Source organism: Clarias gariepinus, chromosome 18 (assembly GCF_024256425.1).
Source record: "Clarias gariepinus isolate MV-2021 ecotype Netherlands chromosome 18, CGAR_prim_01v2, whole genome shotgun sequence".
NCBI lineage: Eukaryota > Metazoa > Chordata > Actinopteri > Siluriformes > Clariidae > Clarias > Clarias gariepinus.
Window position 1 is genome coordinate 25,960,262 of NC_071117.1, and position 13,819 is coordinate 25,974,080.

Here is a 13,819-nt window from a genome sequence, read left to right on the forward strand (position 1 = left end):
TGGTTGAAACAAATGCGGAGGGGGAACAACTTATATTTATGGCTGATAAATGAAAAGCTTCTACATTAATCTAAAACTGTGGTGTTTGAATTTTTTACCCCATAAATTAACCTCACGTAAAAAGTGTTTTGCCCAGAAATACCTAGAGAGAATAAAAATAACAGAGCCATTTACACTCATTGTAATCAGTCATGTTCTGAGCCACTGTGGCATTAAATCTTGTCCACTGGCATTTAGGCCCCCTGAGACTGGAGCTATTAAGAGTCCAAACAGTGAGGTGATAAATGAGCCCAAGGGCGTTGACAGCCAATACTTATCCAGAATGGATATGGCATGAGCCCATACTCACTTGATGTCTGAATAGACCAAAAATGCAAATTGGAGGTCTGCAAAATGCCTGGCTGGATTCTAAAAGTAAAAATTGAATGTTGTTTTGTGGGTAAATCAGAGCAAGCTCCATTGATTTCTCCTTCTTTTAGAACTGCACCTACAATGAAACTGCACCACGTTCAGATACTGAAGATGTTGATTTATTACACTTTAGTGTTGTTAAATCAGCAGGGTTATAATTCTTATTCTAATCCGAATTCTTTTTTCTCAATGTCATATAAAATGACCCTGCAGTTAACGACCAAAACTGTAATTTCAAAACATGTATATTAAAAGTTTTGTTTCGAACAGGACCGTGGCATCTTTTAAGTACACACGGTGCCTGTATGATGTAGTACATTACTGTGAATTAAAAGTAATATAATTAAGTGTAAGTAAGAGCTTTCTGTTTCTGGAATTTTTTTCATGAGTTCTTGCCAGTTTGGAGTTCCAAGTTCCAAGCACAAAGTCCCTAGCAGATATCTAGTGTTACCTACATAACTACTGTAGCATTTGATTTCATCCCTCCTCACCCAGGAGCATTGGCTTACTTGTTGAAATTAAGGCTATATTGTCTTATAGAAACGATTTATGATTTTAAATAGTGCCCAGATTTGATCTTCCTATTTGTCAGACTGATTTGGATAATGTTACCCCCGCGGAATGTAAAGAAGATTCATGATAATGCCCAGGTAACTGTGATGCTGATTCCCTGAAAATAGCAATACTGTCTGCAAGGAGTGATGGAAGGAATGCTACTTGTAGGCTGTGATGATCTCTAAGGTACAGGGATCGGGCAGATTGATATTTATAAAATATGAACTTGTTGATTGTTACTGTATGTCTGGACAGAAGGAAGAAACTATGTGATGGGCATAAAGATGTGCTTTATTGCATAGCTTCATTACAGGGTATTTAGACATGTTACCACTAATTATCACACTGTAAGAATATATGACTATCAAACATACTTTTAAATATTGGGTATTTCTGTTAAATAAGAAGTAACATGTAATTGAAGGACTTCCATATGATGTGGTCAGGTTAGTAGATTTTGTAAAAGTAGCTGAATTTAGATTTGACAAGACTCCAGCTTTTGCTAAACAGCAAGTAACTGGGTTAGACGACGGGGGTAGAGCATCTAAAAAATTGGGAGGTCTTGTAGGGTGTTGTATTGAGTGGATAGTACAGTACCACCTAAAATGGTCCAAAGGTAGGCAACTAAGAAACCAACAACAGTGTCATGAGACCAAGACTCATAGAGAGCGAAGGCTAGCCTGCCTGGTCCAATCCTACAGAATCCTATAGACTGTACTGAGTTATGTTATAATGACAGACACCGCAGGACACAGTCAGAGTGGTAAGATCAATGGGTCAGACCTGCTTTGGCACACAAGAGGGACCTACACAATATTCGTCAGGTAGTTTAAAGCTGATCTTTATATATTTAGCATGATCTTTATATAACTGAGCCTTGCACTTCATTACATCTTCCCACCAAAACTTATGCAATTGTTTCACTGTTTTAAGGATATTTTAATGTCTTTTACAGTATGTGAGGGCACCGATAACAAACTCAGTACCTTGTCAGACCTGGACCAGCACTACCACACTCTGCGCAATTTCTACGAGAACTGCGAGGTGGTGATGGGAAACCTGGAGATCACCAGCATCGAGAAAAACCGCAACCTCAACTTTCTCAAGGTGACTCACACCAGGATTAACCTTTCTTTAACCATAACTCTGGGTTCTGTTTTCCTGTTTTGTGCTGTATTTAAAAGGAAAATAAATCTGAAGGGCACTAGTGTCGTTTGCAGCTACTGCATCTAAACATTTCTGTACACGGGGCACTCTGGAACCCCTTGAGAAAAGTGCTGTCAGTTCAGAATTCGTATAGATAGAGCTATGGAGAATCCCCATTAGCCTCTATCGTCCCTGGTTGGACTACAGAGGTTCCTGGATAAGCGTAAAAACAAATACGCTGTTAATCAAGAGCTGTTGCAATATATAATTAGTGTCTGCATTGAACATTTTTTGAAGCATCTTTAGACTTCAGTAGATATCTTGTTCTTTAAAACTATTCAGTGGATATTCAGTTTTTCCCAAGGAATAAAAAACTTGTCTAAATAATAACAGCTAGTGCATTTATCAGGAGGTTTTCACCCAAGACCAATCTCAATTCTATGACAGGAGAGCACCAGCAGATCACAGGTTAAGACAGTATTCATGCTCTCATTCTGTCGTCTATTCAAATTCTAGCTTCTATATTAACAGCTTGCAGATAAAAAATAAAAATAAATAAACCCATTGGTATTACCAAGGCTTCACAATATAATTGAGCGGCATATTCTAAAAACCGTGTGACATTTAGAACAATTAATCTGTCACAATCACTTAGATGTAGTGGCAGAGTATTCAAGTAGCTTTTAGAATACCCATTACTCTCTCACATCTCTCGCTGTTTGATTTGCACAGTGAGCTGGATTGTACTGTAGGAGAATGAGACTTTTAAAGGGATTTGGAAATGTTGGTCCGCCTTTTTACCCAGCTTTTCTGGAAAATAAAATAAATTTTTGCTAGTTTGTCATTTAGTTGTAATGCAGAATAGTTTTTTTTTGTTTGTTTTTTGATGTGTTTCTCTCTTTTTTGAACAACTCTGACATTAATCACGATGATGCTTCTACTGGTTAAGGTTTTATTGCATTCGTCTCTCCCACCATCCTTTACTCACCCGCATGATGCTCTCATGGGTAAAGTTTTAGAGGAATTTGCAAGACGATAAATATCTAAAGTTTTAAAGGATAACTTTTAAGGGTAGTTTGAGGTCTGGGATAAGTGCTAAAAGGCTTTCTTATATATTTTACATATCAACAAAAACACAAAATGGCGTTCACTCATGAATTTTGCATCAGATCGGCTTGATCTATGCTTAGTTTAAGGAAAATGCTTTTGGTGCTAAGTGGAAGATAAACTAGCATGAGATTTGTAATGTAGCAGACTTCATGAATTATAGAATAAATGATGCAAAAGTGAAGTTTAAAACATAGACTGTTTTAAACAAAAAGGCAGCTATCATATTTTGTCTTGATCCCAGAAGAAATTTCAATGCACATTCACAAAAGGATTTTGGTACCTAAACATATAAATTTTGACAAGCATTTATTATTATTATTATTATTATTATTAATATTATTAATATTATTAATATTATTATTATTATTATTATTATAATTATTATTATTATTATTATTTTTAGTAAGACAGGTTTAGAGAGTAAGCTGTTAAAAACAATAGATATTTTATAATGATTTTCTTCATTCCAGTCAATCCGTGAGGTGACCGGTTACGTCCTGGTGGCTCTGAACCAGTTCGACTATCTGCCTCTGGAAAACCTGCGCATTATCCGTGGCACCAAGCTCTACGAAGGCCGTTATGCTTTGGCCATTTTTCTCAACTACAGAAGAGATGAATATGCCGGTCTGCGTCAACTCGGACTCAACAACCTTACTGGTACTCTTTCCTTTAATTATTTTTCATGTACATTTGGTGTGATTTCTCTATTAGCATGCTGTCTTTTTTGGAATTCTCCTCAAGCAGTAAAACAACACAATTACGGATAACAGCGTTTTTATTATTTGTTACTTGCAGCAATAATTACACCTCTCTAAAGAGTATACCAAACAGTTGTTTTAGCATGACATTTCAGTCACAATTAATCTCTGGTCTGAAATTCCACGCAGGTCATGTTGTTACACTGCTACCACTGTTTAGCTTTTAAATAAATTTTCATTGTATTAATTTTTACTTCAATTTACATTAATAAACAACCTCTATGAGAATTAATAATAAAAAAAATTCAGCATGTAATAATAAAAAATATTAATGAAACACAACACCAAATTCACGCTAATTTAAATTAAATTGCTACCTAAATTTACTTACAATAAAACTTTAGCAAACAAACTAGAATATTAGAACTGCCCTAAACACACTACTTTTCAACTTAAATGCTTAACTAGATACAGGGATTGCACCGTTACAATTTTATTTACTTTAAGAAATCAGATTCTTTAAAGTTATAGTAACCAACAAAACTATATTACACTTTTGTCTTTTTTAAACTGAATTTTATGTCAGACACGTTGACCAGTGAGTAAAAATTTTGACTTTACTAATCTAACTACAGTACACATAAACAACATTTTAGCAACCATGAATTCATTTTAAGCGTCTCCTCTCAAACTTTGTAATTGTGACCCCTTACCAAGAATTGTGGGATATTTTCCCCATCAATAAAGGGTAATGTTATGCCTATAAACATTATGACTACTGCATTTTCTATGATCTAATTTTTAATATGTTTTTATTTTTCAATAAAAAAAAAAATGCACCCACATTCACCATTACCGCGTGTGAGATGGTGTAAGACCTGAGACATGTATATCAGGGTGAGGAGGTGAAGATATATCTTTCTTTATATCCATTTGCAGGACTGCAGTTCTTCACGACTCAATAAATTCCCCAAGATCATGAAATATATATTGCGCAGGGGTCCATGTGGCATCAACACTCCCATCTGTATTCAGTGCACCGCTTCTACCGCTCACTGCAGCGGATTTAGGATGGATGAGACTCCGGGTCTGAAGGGACTCTTGTTTCTTTTTATATCAGTTAGAAAGAGTGTTGGTAAATTATAAAAACAAAAAAAAACTTTAACCTTATTTATTTATTTTTTTTTTTTATTTTTTTTTTTTTATTTATTTATTTACAATGCTGTTCAATTTTGTAATCACAGAAGGTTATGATTAGTTTTCTATAACAGCAGGCTTTTGCTGATGATCATAGGAGTATGTATTTTACTTAGGATTGCTAAGGTATATCAGAAAAATACAGAAAAAAACTGCTAAAAATTGACAGGTTGCCATTTCACATTGTTCTGAAAGCCCTGCAGTATAGATTCTATTTCTGAAGAACAAAGGAGAAATTGATCAGTATAAACAAGTGTATAAAGTAATATAAAATGTATTAAAAGTTAAAAATTGAAGAAATTAAAGATCCTAGGTCTGACTATTTCTAGTAGTTAACACAGGTCTCAGAGCTTCCCCAAAGTGTGTCTGTTAAAGCTTTAGTTCACAGTAAAAAAAATAATAAAAAATTGGTGGGTGGTAAATACTACCCTTGCAAATAGTTTACCATTTACCTATAATTTTAGTCAGCAAGTTTAATTATATAATTATGAGTAAAATTCACCCACACTACCTAATTATTTATAGTAATAAGTGCAACCTAAAAAAAACATTGTAATATATATACCCCAAAACATTGGCTGTGTTGTAAGCACAAGCAATTTGAAGCACATGTTCATTTGTCAAGCTTCTGGGCCGAAGGTAAGATAGGTTTGTAACATACTGTCTATTTATCATATCATGAAAGAAAAGGGTAACATTTATTTTTATCTCTTATAAGATTTGTGGTCATTGTTGTATGTTCGAGGAGGACGTTACATTTGTAGCTTTCTTTAGGTAAACAGCTTAAGTTAGCTTAGCTAATGTTAATGTACAGGAGAGAAAGACTTTTTCCCCGCATTAGTTAGGTATTAGTGGTACAGAAAAAAAACAAGATTTCAAACGTTTTACCGGGACTATTATATTTACTTGTATTTTATGCCTGTAAAGTAATAAAGCACAATCTGTTTTAAGTTACCGAAACATTCGCTAGTTAGATAGCCAACTCTTATAGCTAGCTAGTGACTGCCTTAGCCAAAGTCTAGGCTAACAGATAAAGTTACCGAAAAAGATAGAAATACCTTTAATTACAGAAAGCTTATGTTTAAATATAAGTATTTGTGTGTTTTGCTGGTAAAAAAAAGGAAGTTTGGAGTTAAGCTTTAGCTACAGCATTTAAAATATACACTTGTCTGATATTAAAGTTGTGTTTAAGAAATGTTTATCACTCAAACAAATGTTATTTTTGTGTTGGAAAAATGAAAGACATATTAAATTAATTCTAGTTAAATTTTTACTTTAGCAAATGAAGTAAAAATACAATTGTCCAGTATATGATGCTAATAGTGCCGTTGTTGTTATTGAGCTAAACATAGTGTTGAAATCTAGAACACTTCTTTTCTAAATTATGTCTTTAATCCATTTCTTCATTAAAAAGCAGCAATTTATATTGATACTGTACAAACTACTTAAAATTAGGACAGTCACACAACATTTACCTTTTGTAACATGAATATAACCTACTTTAAGACAGGGCCGGTTCTAGACAGGCACATATGGGGGGACAGTCAGAAATGTGAAGGGGGCATCATGTGTACACATCATGTTCAAGCACTGTTGTTCAGTGTCTATATAAATGAGCTACTGCTAATATAGATACCCTAACCCTACTTAGTTCGTTGATGATTTTTATTTTTTAACACCAGTTATGTTAAAGAGAAATACAATCAATCAGAATCAGAAACCTTTATTGATCCTGCAGGAAATTGCTTATGTGATGACTGCCATAACACACAAAGACACAGAGACAAAAAAACAATATTAAATAAATTTTAATAAAATAAAATAAATCTAAATAAAATCTAAAAAAAAAAATTGGTAAAAAGAAAACAACCACAATACAATATACAGACTATGCTACACACAATACCCATTATGGTGCATATATTTAGTTTTATTTTCTAGCTCCTGGATTTTTTTTTCCTTTTTCTTTTTTAAAACTTTAGTTTCTCATTTCAGCAAGTCGGCATTTTTCCACTAAAAGCAGTTTTACAACATGAAAAAATAAACCCATTTACCACAAGTCGAAGCTGTCTGTTTGAGTGTGTGCAAGTTCACACATCACAAGAGCAAGCTCAAAGTTCACACACCTTAATATGAATGAGTTCACATTTATAGTTCACAGGGTATTTTTTGTGTGCACTGTGTTTCACGGTAGTGGAGAAGATTGATTTTTGAGCGATTCGCTCCCTCGCTGAGTAGTCTGACTAAAGAGAGAGTGAGAGAGAGAGAGAGAGAAGGAGGGAAATTCTTTCTTTTGCTCACAGAATATTTGCAGTATTATAAATAGAGAACGTTAACAACACTCACTTCCAAGTCCAAACTTTCAGTTTACCTTTTAACGAAAAGTGTGTTAAATGAACAAGGCTCTTTCAGTGCATTCACGCACAGTCTGTTAATATTACTCAATAAAAATGTATAAAAGCTCAAACAATATCAACCGCAGCACAGCTAATATTTTATCCTAAAGTAAAATTGATTAAACAACCATGCACCTGCTGGCTAAATGTTTCCTTGCTTTAAATGACCTAAAAAAATCCCAGAGCCATACTTTTGGTCACAGATATTTTTATACCTAGTATGTGATGTACATTGTAGTCAATTTTCTCAGACTAAGCTGTATGCTTACTCGCTCATTGAGGCTTACAAGACATACTTTTTAAGTATTGAAATTTGGTACTGTATGACAAGGCACATTTTAATACTCAATGGTGTTGAAGAGATTTGGTCAGTGCAAACATAGTATTAAACAAGTCATTTTACATAATAATTTCTTGTTTGTGGTTTTTAATCCTGAATTTTGGTCAATTGCTATTGAGCTAATGAGCAGTGTTATAGTAAAGTACATGCAGCAACTGGTTAAAGTGTAGTATAAAATAAATTAAACATGACTGTAAAAAAAGATAATGTTTAAAACTTATGTTGGGAGAAAAAAAAACTAATAATTTTAGCATTCTGAAAATCAATGATGTGTTGGTAATGAAATACTTTAATTCCCTTATTTAAAGCATTTTAGTATATATCCTATAAAGCAAGAACAGAGGAAGAAGACGATAAGGTAAAAAAATAATAATTTTAAGTAATTAAAATAATTATCAAAGTTATTTACTGATTATTCTAATTAAGTATAAAAAAAAGTCAATTGACTCACTTGTAAAAAATAACACCATACATCAAGTGTCTTGATTTTATTTCACAATCTTAACATTTTAGCAAGCAAAATATTCTTAAATCTAGCCAAAGCCATATATAATTTCAAAAGTTTACAACAAACCAAATATAAGATTAAAATTTAAACTTATTTCTAGTCAATTGTTACTAAAATTTTAAGCGGAAAGTATCCTTTTGACCAATAATTTTGCTAGTTTTTGGGAATTACTTTCTTAAAAGAGACAAAATTCTCTGCCAATACAAATAGAAATGTGTTGCTTGCAATTTTATTAACATTTAATTAAAAATAAGCCTAATAATTTTACATTTGTTTTATTATAAACTTATTTTATGAAATTATAGATGTTTGTATATATATATATATTAAAAAAAACTTCACTTCCTAAGATGGCATTATTTTTACAGTGTGACTTTTTTGTTTTTACCCTTAAAAAATTATCTTAACAAGTATAAATACCTTGAATATAGTTACATTTATCTAGGCTTTCCTAGGTATAAGCTTATTGAGGTTATTTTTAATTAGATTTTGCTTAAATTTTAAACAAAAATGACCTTGTTTTTATTGGCAGCCCCAACCCCACAAAAAAATAATAAAAATAAAACCAATAATTATTGACTATAATAATAACTATTTATTCTTTTTGACACTTTTATTTGTAGTACATATTCTAAACCAGAACAATGAATGGACAAAAACATGAGAACATCTGATTAGATCAGGAGGAACATGCATGTTGGACAGAATCTCATACATATAAATCATATTATACCGATCCAGCTTTGATATTATGCAACAGGGTTGATCTCATTTTTATTTCTGCCTTTGGTACTTTAATAGACATGACAAACAAACAGGAACATCTAAGACTTTGGAGATCACAGCTTCCTGGAGCTCAAATATAAAATGGGATTAAAAAAAAAAACTGATAGACTGAGTGCTGAATCCCAAATCCGGTGTATTGGCTTCATCCACCCACTACCAATCTACACATGAAAGAGTAGCGTTTACTGCTTTTACTTTTTATAGAAAGGAAAATAAAACAATATTGAGAAAAAAAATTCTGTTTTAAATACAGTGCCTGTCTACTGTCTCAGTCACAATAAGGGATCGTCGTGAGTGCTGGGTTAAGAGATATAAAGAGATATATATATAAGAGATATGTGACATAAAATCAAGAGGCAATTTACACGAACATGATGTGAATGAAAAGCTGACAATCAACTGTATTGTTTCCGTGCACAAATACAGTGCATCCAAAGATTATTTTTCATTTTCTTTCATAATTTAAAATGTGCAACTCTCATGTATTTAAAATTCAGTACATGTAAATTAAAATACTTTTTTAAAACAATTGCAGGGTAACGCTTATGAAAATTAAAAATTTATCTCAAAATATTAGAACTTTTTTTTAAGATCACTTAAAAATTGGATTTGCAATAGTAACAAGTTGCTTTTAATGCTGCCTTCAGTTAAGGAGTGGCTTAATACTAGGAATGCAACAGTTGCAGTGCATTTCCTAAAGACATCTGTGCGTACACCTTTAGCCCCTCTTCATTCTTTGTAAAGCTCTCCCAAGTTCTTGAAACAGCTCTGCTTTACAGTTTTCTTAAGGCGTCAATCATTCTTGCTTGTTCACTTTTTTCCAACATTCTTATTTTAAGGAGATCAGTGATCATCTCCTGCACAAAAAAAGAGGTATAGCGTTAAGGTTAAGTTATATAATAATATTAAGTTCTTCATGATATTAAAATTTTTCAAGATGTACTGAAGTCAAAGTCGTAGCTATTACATCCATCATTGGTTTAATTTGCCAAGGTGGCTTTCGTACTCATCAGTTAGCCAGTGCATATAGCGCCTGATTCAGCACAGTGTGTACAACTTAAAGAAAACCTAGAACTCTTAGACATTATTGCATTTATTCCAAGTTGTTGTATTACTCACAAGTTAATTTACTATTTTATTTTTAAGAGATCAACTCTTCTCCTCAGGATAATCAGATGATGTAGGACATGGGATATTCTTACAGATGGCGGCTTTGCTGTAGTGAATATGATTAGAAATTTCCTCAGAGCACCTGATCTGATATTGAATTTTCGGGCTCTATCATCCAGCTGGTGCTTTTTAATTGCCTCTAAGCAAAGCCGGCTTATTTTTTGTGATGGTATGTAATTTATTTTTTTTTTTTCACATCACAGCTTAACAGGATGGTATCAATGCAGGGGTGTTAAAAAATTGAGGAGGTTGGCTTGGTGGGAAAATGCCGCACGTCACGTGACATTGGAAAGCAGTCTGTTCAGTGAACTTCAGGAGCCGATCTCTCATGTCGACTTGCCATTTACGACTCCAAAAATGGAAGCAAATAATTTCAGAAGGATGTTTCTGCCAAGCGTCTGTGTAAACAGACAGTATTTTTGCATATTCAAAGCGCTTCCAGGATTTCTTGCCAGGTTTGCATTATTGATCAACGCCTTTTTGAAGGCAAGAAAAAAAAAAAGGACTGGAGAAGTGTCCTTACATCCTGTCTATTTTCCATTCTACTATGTTTTAAGGTAAATAGTTCCTTAAGGGAACCAGTCCAAATATGGAGACAAATTGTTTGGGAGATGTTTCATGCCAAGATGGTTATAATATATGTCAGAAAAAAGCTGAATCTTTTATGAGGGCTCTCTTTTCATATTCCAAACAGGTTCCGCTTTGTCTTTGTCAGTGTTTTAAAGTCAGTGTGGAGAGTCTGTTTTGCATTCGGCAGCTGTTCTGTAACCTGGATGCTTTAGGAAAAGGTTTAAGAGGTTCCAAATCGAATTCTCTAATGTGTGGCATCCTGTGTGGCATTTTCAAGCTTTCAATCTTCCTGTCTCACAAATTTTGGCTGGCTCTTCTTTAAGCATACTTGAATCAAATGCAAGGTGCTGTGCGGCAGTCAGGGAAAACCCTCTGAATATTGCCAGGCGTCTAATGTTTACGACATGAGCTTTTAATCATATTTATAACACGAGTAACGGACTCTTTTTGCTTTAAGTTTTCTGCTTAAGGCTCTCAGCATTCCTGTCACTTAAATCTTTTTACAAAACAGCATGAACAAAAGAGGAATGCCTCATTCATCTAGTTCATCTTTTAATCCTTTAAAACCTGACATATTTCATCCTGGCTCGTTATGAAACAGTAGGATTTGAGGCAGCTGAAATGAAATCAGAGGCCTGAAACACGATTACAGTTTAGGAGGCGGTGGGAAGAAAAGCGGATCCATCACACACACACAGCGGTTACATTAGCTCATTCATTCATCATTCTCAACAATCACGCCTGTGTTAGCTCAAGAATCTTATTGAAGTAGACTGCAGTGTTTCTCTTAGAGCTTTGCGGCGAAGAACAGTTCTGACACCATAGTGAGAAGAAAGTGCTGGAGTTGTGCACAGAATTTTGACCTAACTATGTGCATAACCAGATTCTGAATAGGAGGAACTTTGGAAATATAGATATAACTTTAATTATCCTGAGTAAGTCCCTGTTCGGGCATTTTACAAATGATCACATAATGCGACATTGGAATATATCTAAATGTTAGGAGAATGTATTTAAAAGGTTTATGTTTTAGGTTAGTTTTATCATAATCATTCATATCTTTAAAAAAAAATGCCATAAGAGATGCATGTGCAGACAAACAGCTATGTCACTGAGATTCCTGGGTTTCCCACTGGATTAAGGCTGTAGCTGTGTGGGCTGTCATGCATTGAAATCTTGTGTGAGGAGGGGGTTGGGACTGTGACATCCTGGAATCCAAGATATATCTTCTGGTTTAGTGGATGGAGAAGGTATTGGAGCCTCCATCCTGTTTGAGGAATCTCCAGAATCTGGGGATGCATCTTGTTAAAATGTTAATTAACACTTCACTTGCTCCTCAGTTTTAAGTGTGGATTGTTTGCATAGTTGATTGCAGGTGTTTGTTGGAGATCAGTCACATGCAGTCACCAGATTGTTACAGCAATGTTGTTCTGCAAACTTTTTGTTAGACTCTGTGGCCTAATTCTGGTGTGCATTCTGCAACCATTGTTTGCACTGCTTGAACCGGTTGTCTAGTACTGAAGCATCCATTGTGTTATTACTCTGGAATAATGGTGACTGATTTGCAGAATATCAGAAGAAATTCGACGTTTACTCACCCAACAGGATAAATTGTGCACAATTACTCAGGATTTCAGCACAATTCGAAAAAATTCTGCCCAATTACCGGTCAGCTCATTCTCACTTGCCATTGGCCTGTGGGTGGTAGCATGATAGGCGATCGATGAACACAGACAATTTTTCCATAAAGCCTTTCCAGATTTGTTATGTGAGCTGTGGCCCTTGATTATTGATTATATTTCCTGGAATTCTAAACTATCTAAATACATTGTGAAAGAGTTCAGACATTTGATTTGCAAGGCAAGTGATGCTTTGCAGGGATTTTGACAACAGCAAGCGGGGCAAGCAGAATGTCTGGGAATCATTTTACCTACAAGGAGCGTGCAAGAAACCTTGGACTTTGCACATGTAGAGAACATGTTCCCTGCAACATCACGATTCACATCACAGGAGATACTAGGCCACCAGTACATCCCCTAAATGAGTTGGTGGGTTTGATGTAGGTTTCTGGTGGTGGTTAATGTTTACCCAAGTGATGAAATGGCCTCTAAAATGCAGGGGGCATAAATCTGAACATTAAATTAAGCAAGCTATGTCTGGGAGTTTGCGGAAAAAATTGTATACTACTCCAGCTTTTTAAGACTCTCCATATTAAATATATATTATAACAACCCAGATATTTACCCTACTCCAACAGAGATCTTGAATGGTGGTGTGTATGTGGATCAGAACAAGTTCCTGTGTCACGTAGACACCATCCACTGGCGGGACATCATGAGGAACCCTCAGGCTGAGCTGCTGGTGGTGCCGTCCAACAACAGCGGCTTTACATGTGAGTGAATCTGTATGAATATAGCTACAACTTTTGATTTATTGATACCCTTTTTGCTCTGTACATAAAATGGCCAGTTAGAACTTGTTCCTTTTAATAAAATATGAAAATAAGCACTTTAATAGAGTACTATTATAGTGTAGTGGATAATTGTTGCTTGGGGAAATTCGACAAGGCTGAAATGTATACTGTACTTTGTGATTTTGCACGACAAGCTACTTTTTAGGGAAAAAAGCTTGTAAGGAAGTGACCATCACTTCCTACCACTTTCTACAGGCAAACGGTGTCATCGATTGTGTAATGGACGTTGTTGGGGACAGCAAGAGAATCAGTGCCAAATCTGTATGTATAAACTAAGCTTACACACTTTTTTAACTCTAACAAGTTTTTTTTTCTGTCTTACTTTTATGGTACTACACAAGGTTTTTACATAAAAGGTAAACAAATCAATGCAGAATAAAAGTTAGTGTATATTACAGACATAAAAAATATCATCCAGTCAACACCAGACTAAACATCCAGGCTTGGAGCTGTGTTTGT

The 13,819-nt window shown here is 34.4% G+C and overlaps 1 protein-coding gene across 1 annotated transcript in view; it reads left to right on the top strand.

The window, feature by feature from the left end:
• Nucleotides 1–1,698: 1,698 nt before the first annotated feature.
• LOC128506369 (receptor tyrosine-protein kinase erbB-4-like) overlaps nt 1,699–13,819 on the top strand; it is a 35,262-nt gene continuing 23,141 nt past the window's right edge. The window contains exons 1-5 of the mRNA XM_053476788.1: nt 1,699–1,729; nt 1,922–2,073; nt 3,693–3,879; nt 13,145–13,279; nt 13,556–13,621. Coding sequence (XP_053332763.1) covers nt 1,699–1,729; nt 1,922–2,073; nt 3,693–3,879; nt 13,145–13,279; nt 13,556–13,621 — 571 coding nt within the window. The remainder of the gene's footprint in view (nt 1,730–1,921; nt 2,074–3,692; nt 3,880–13,144; nt 13,280–13,555; nt 13,622–13,819) is intronic.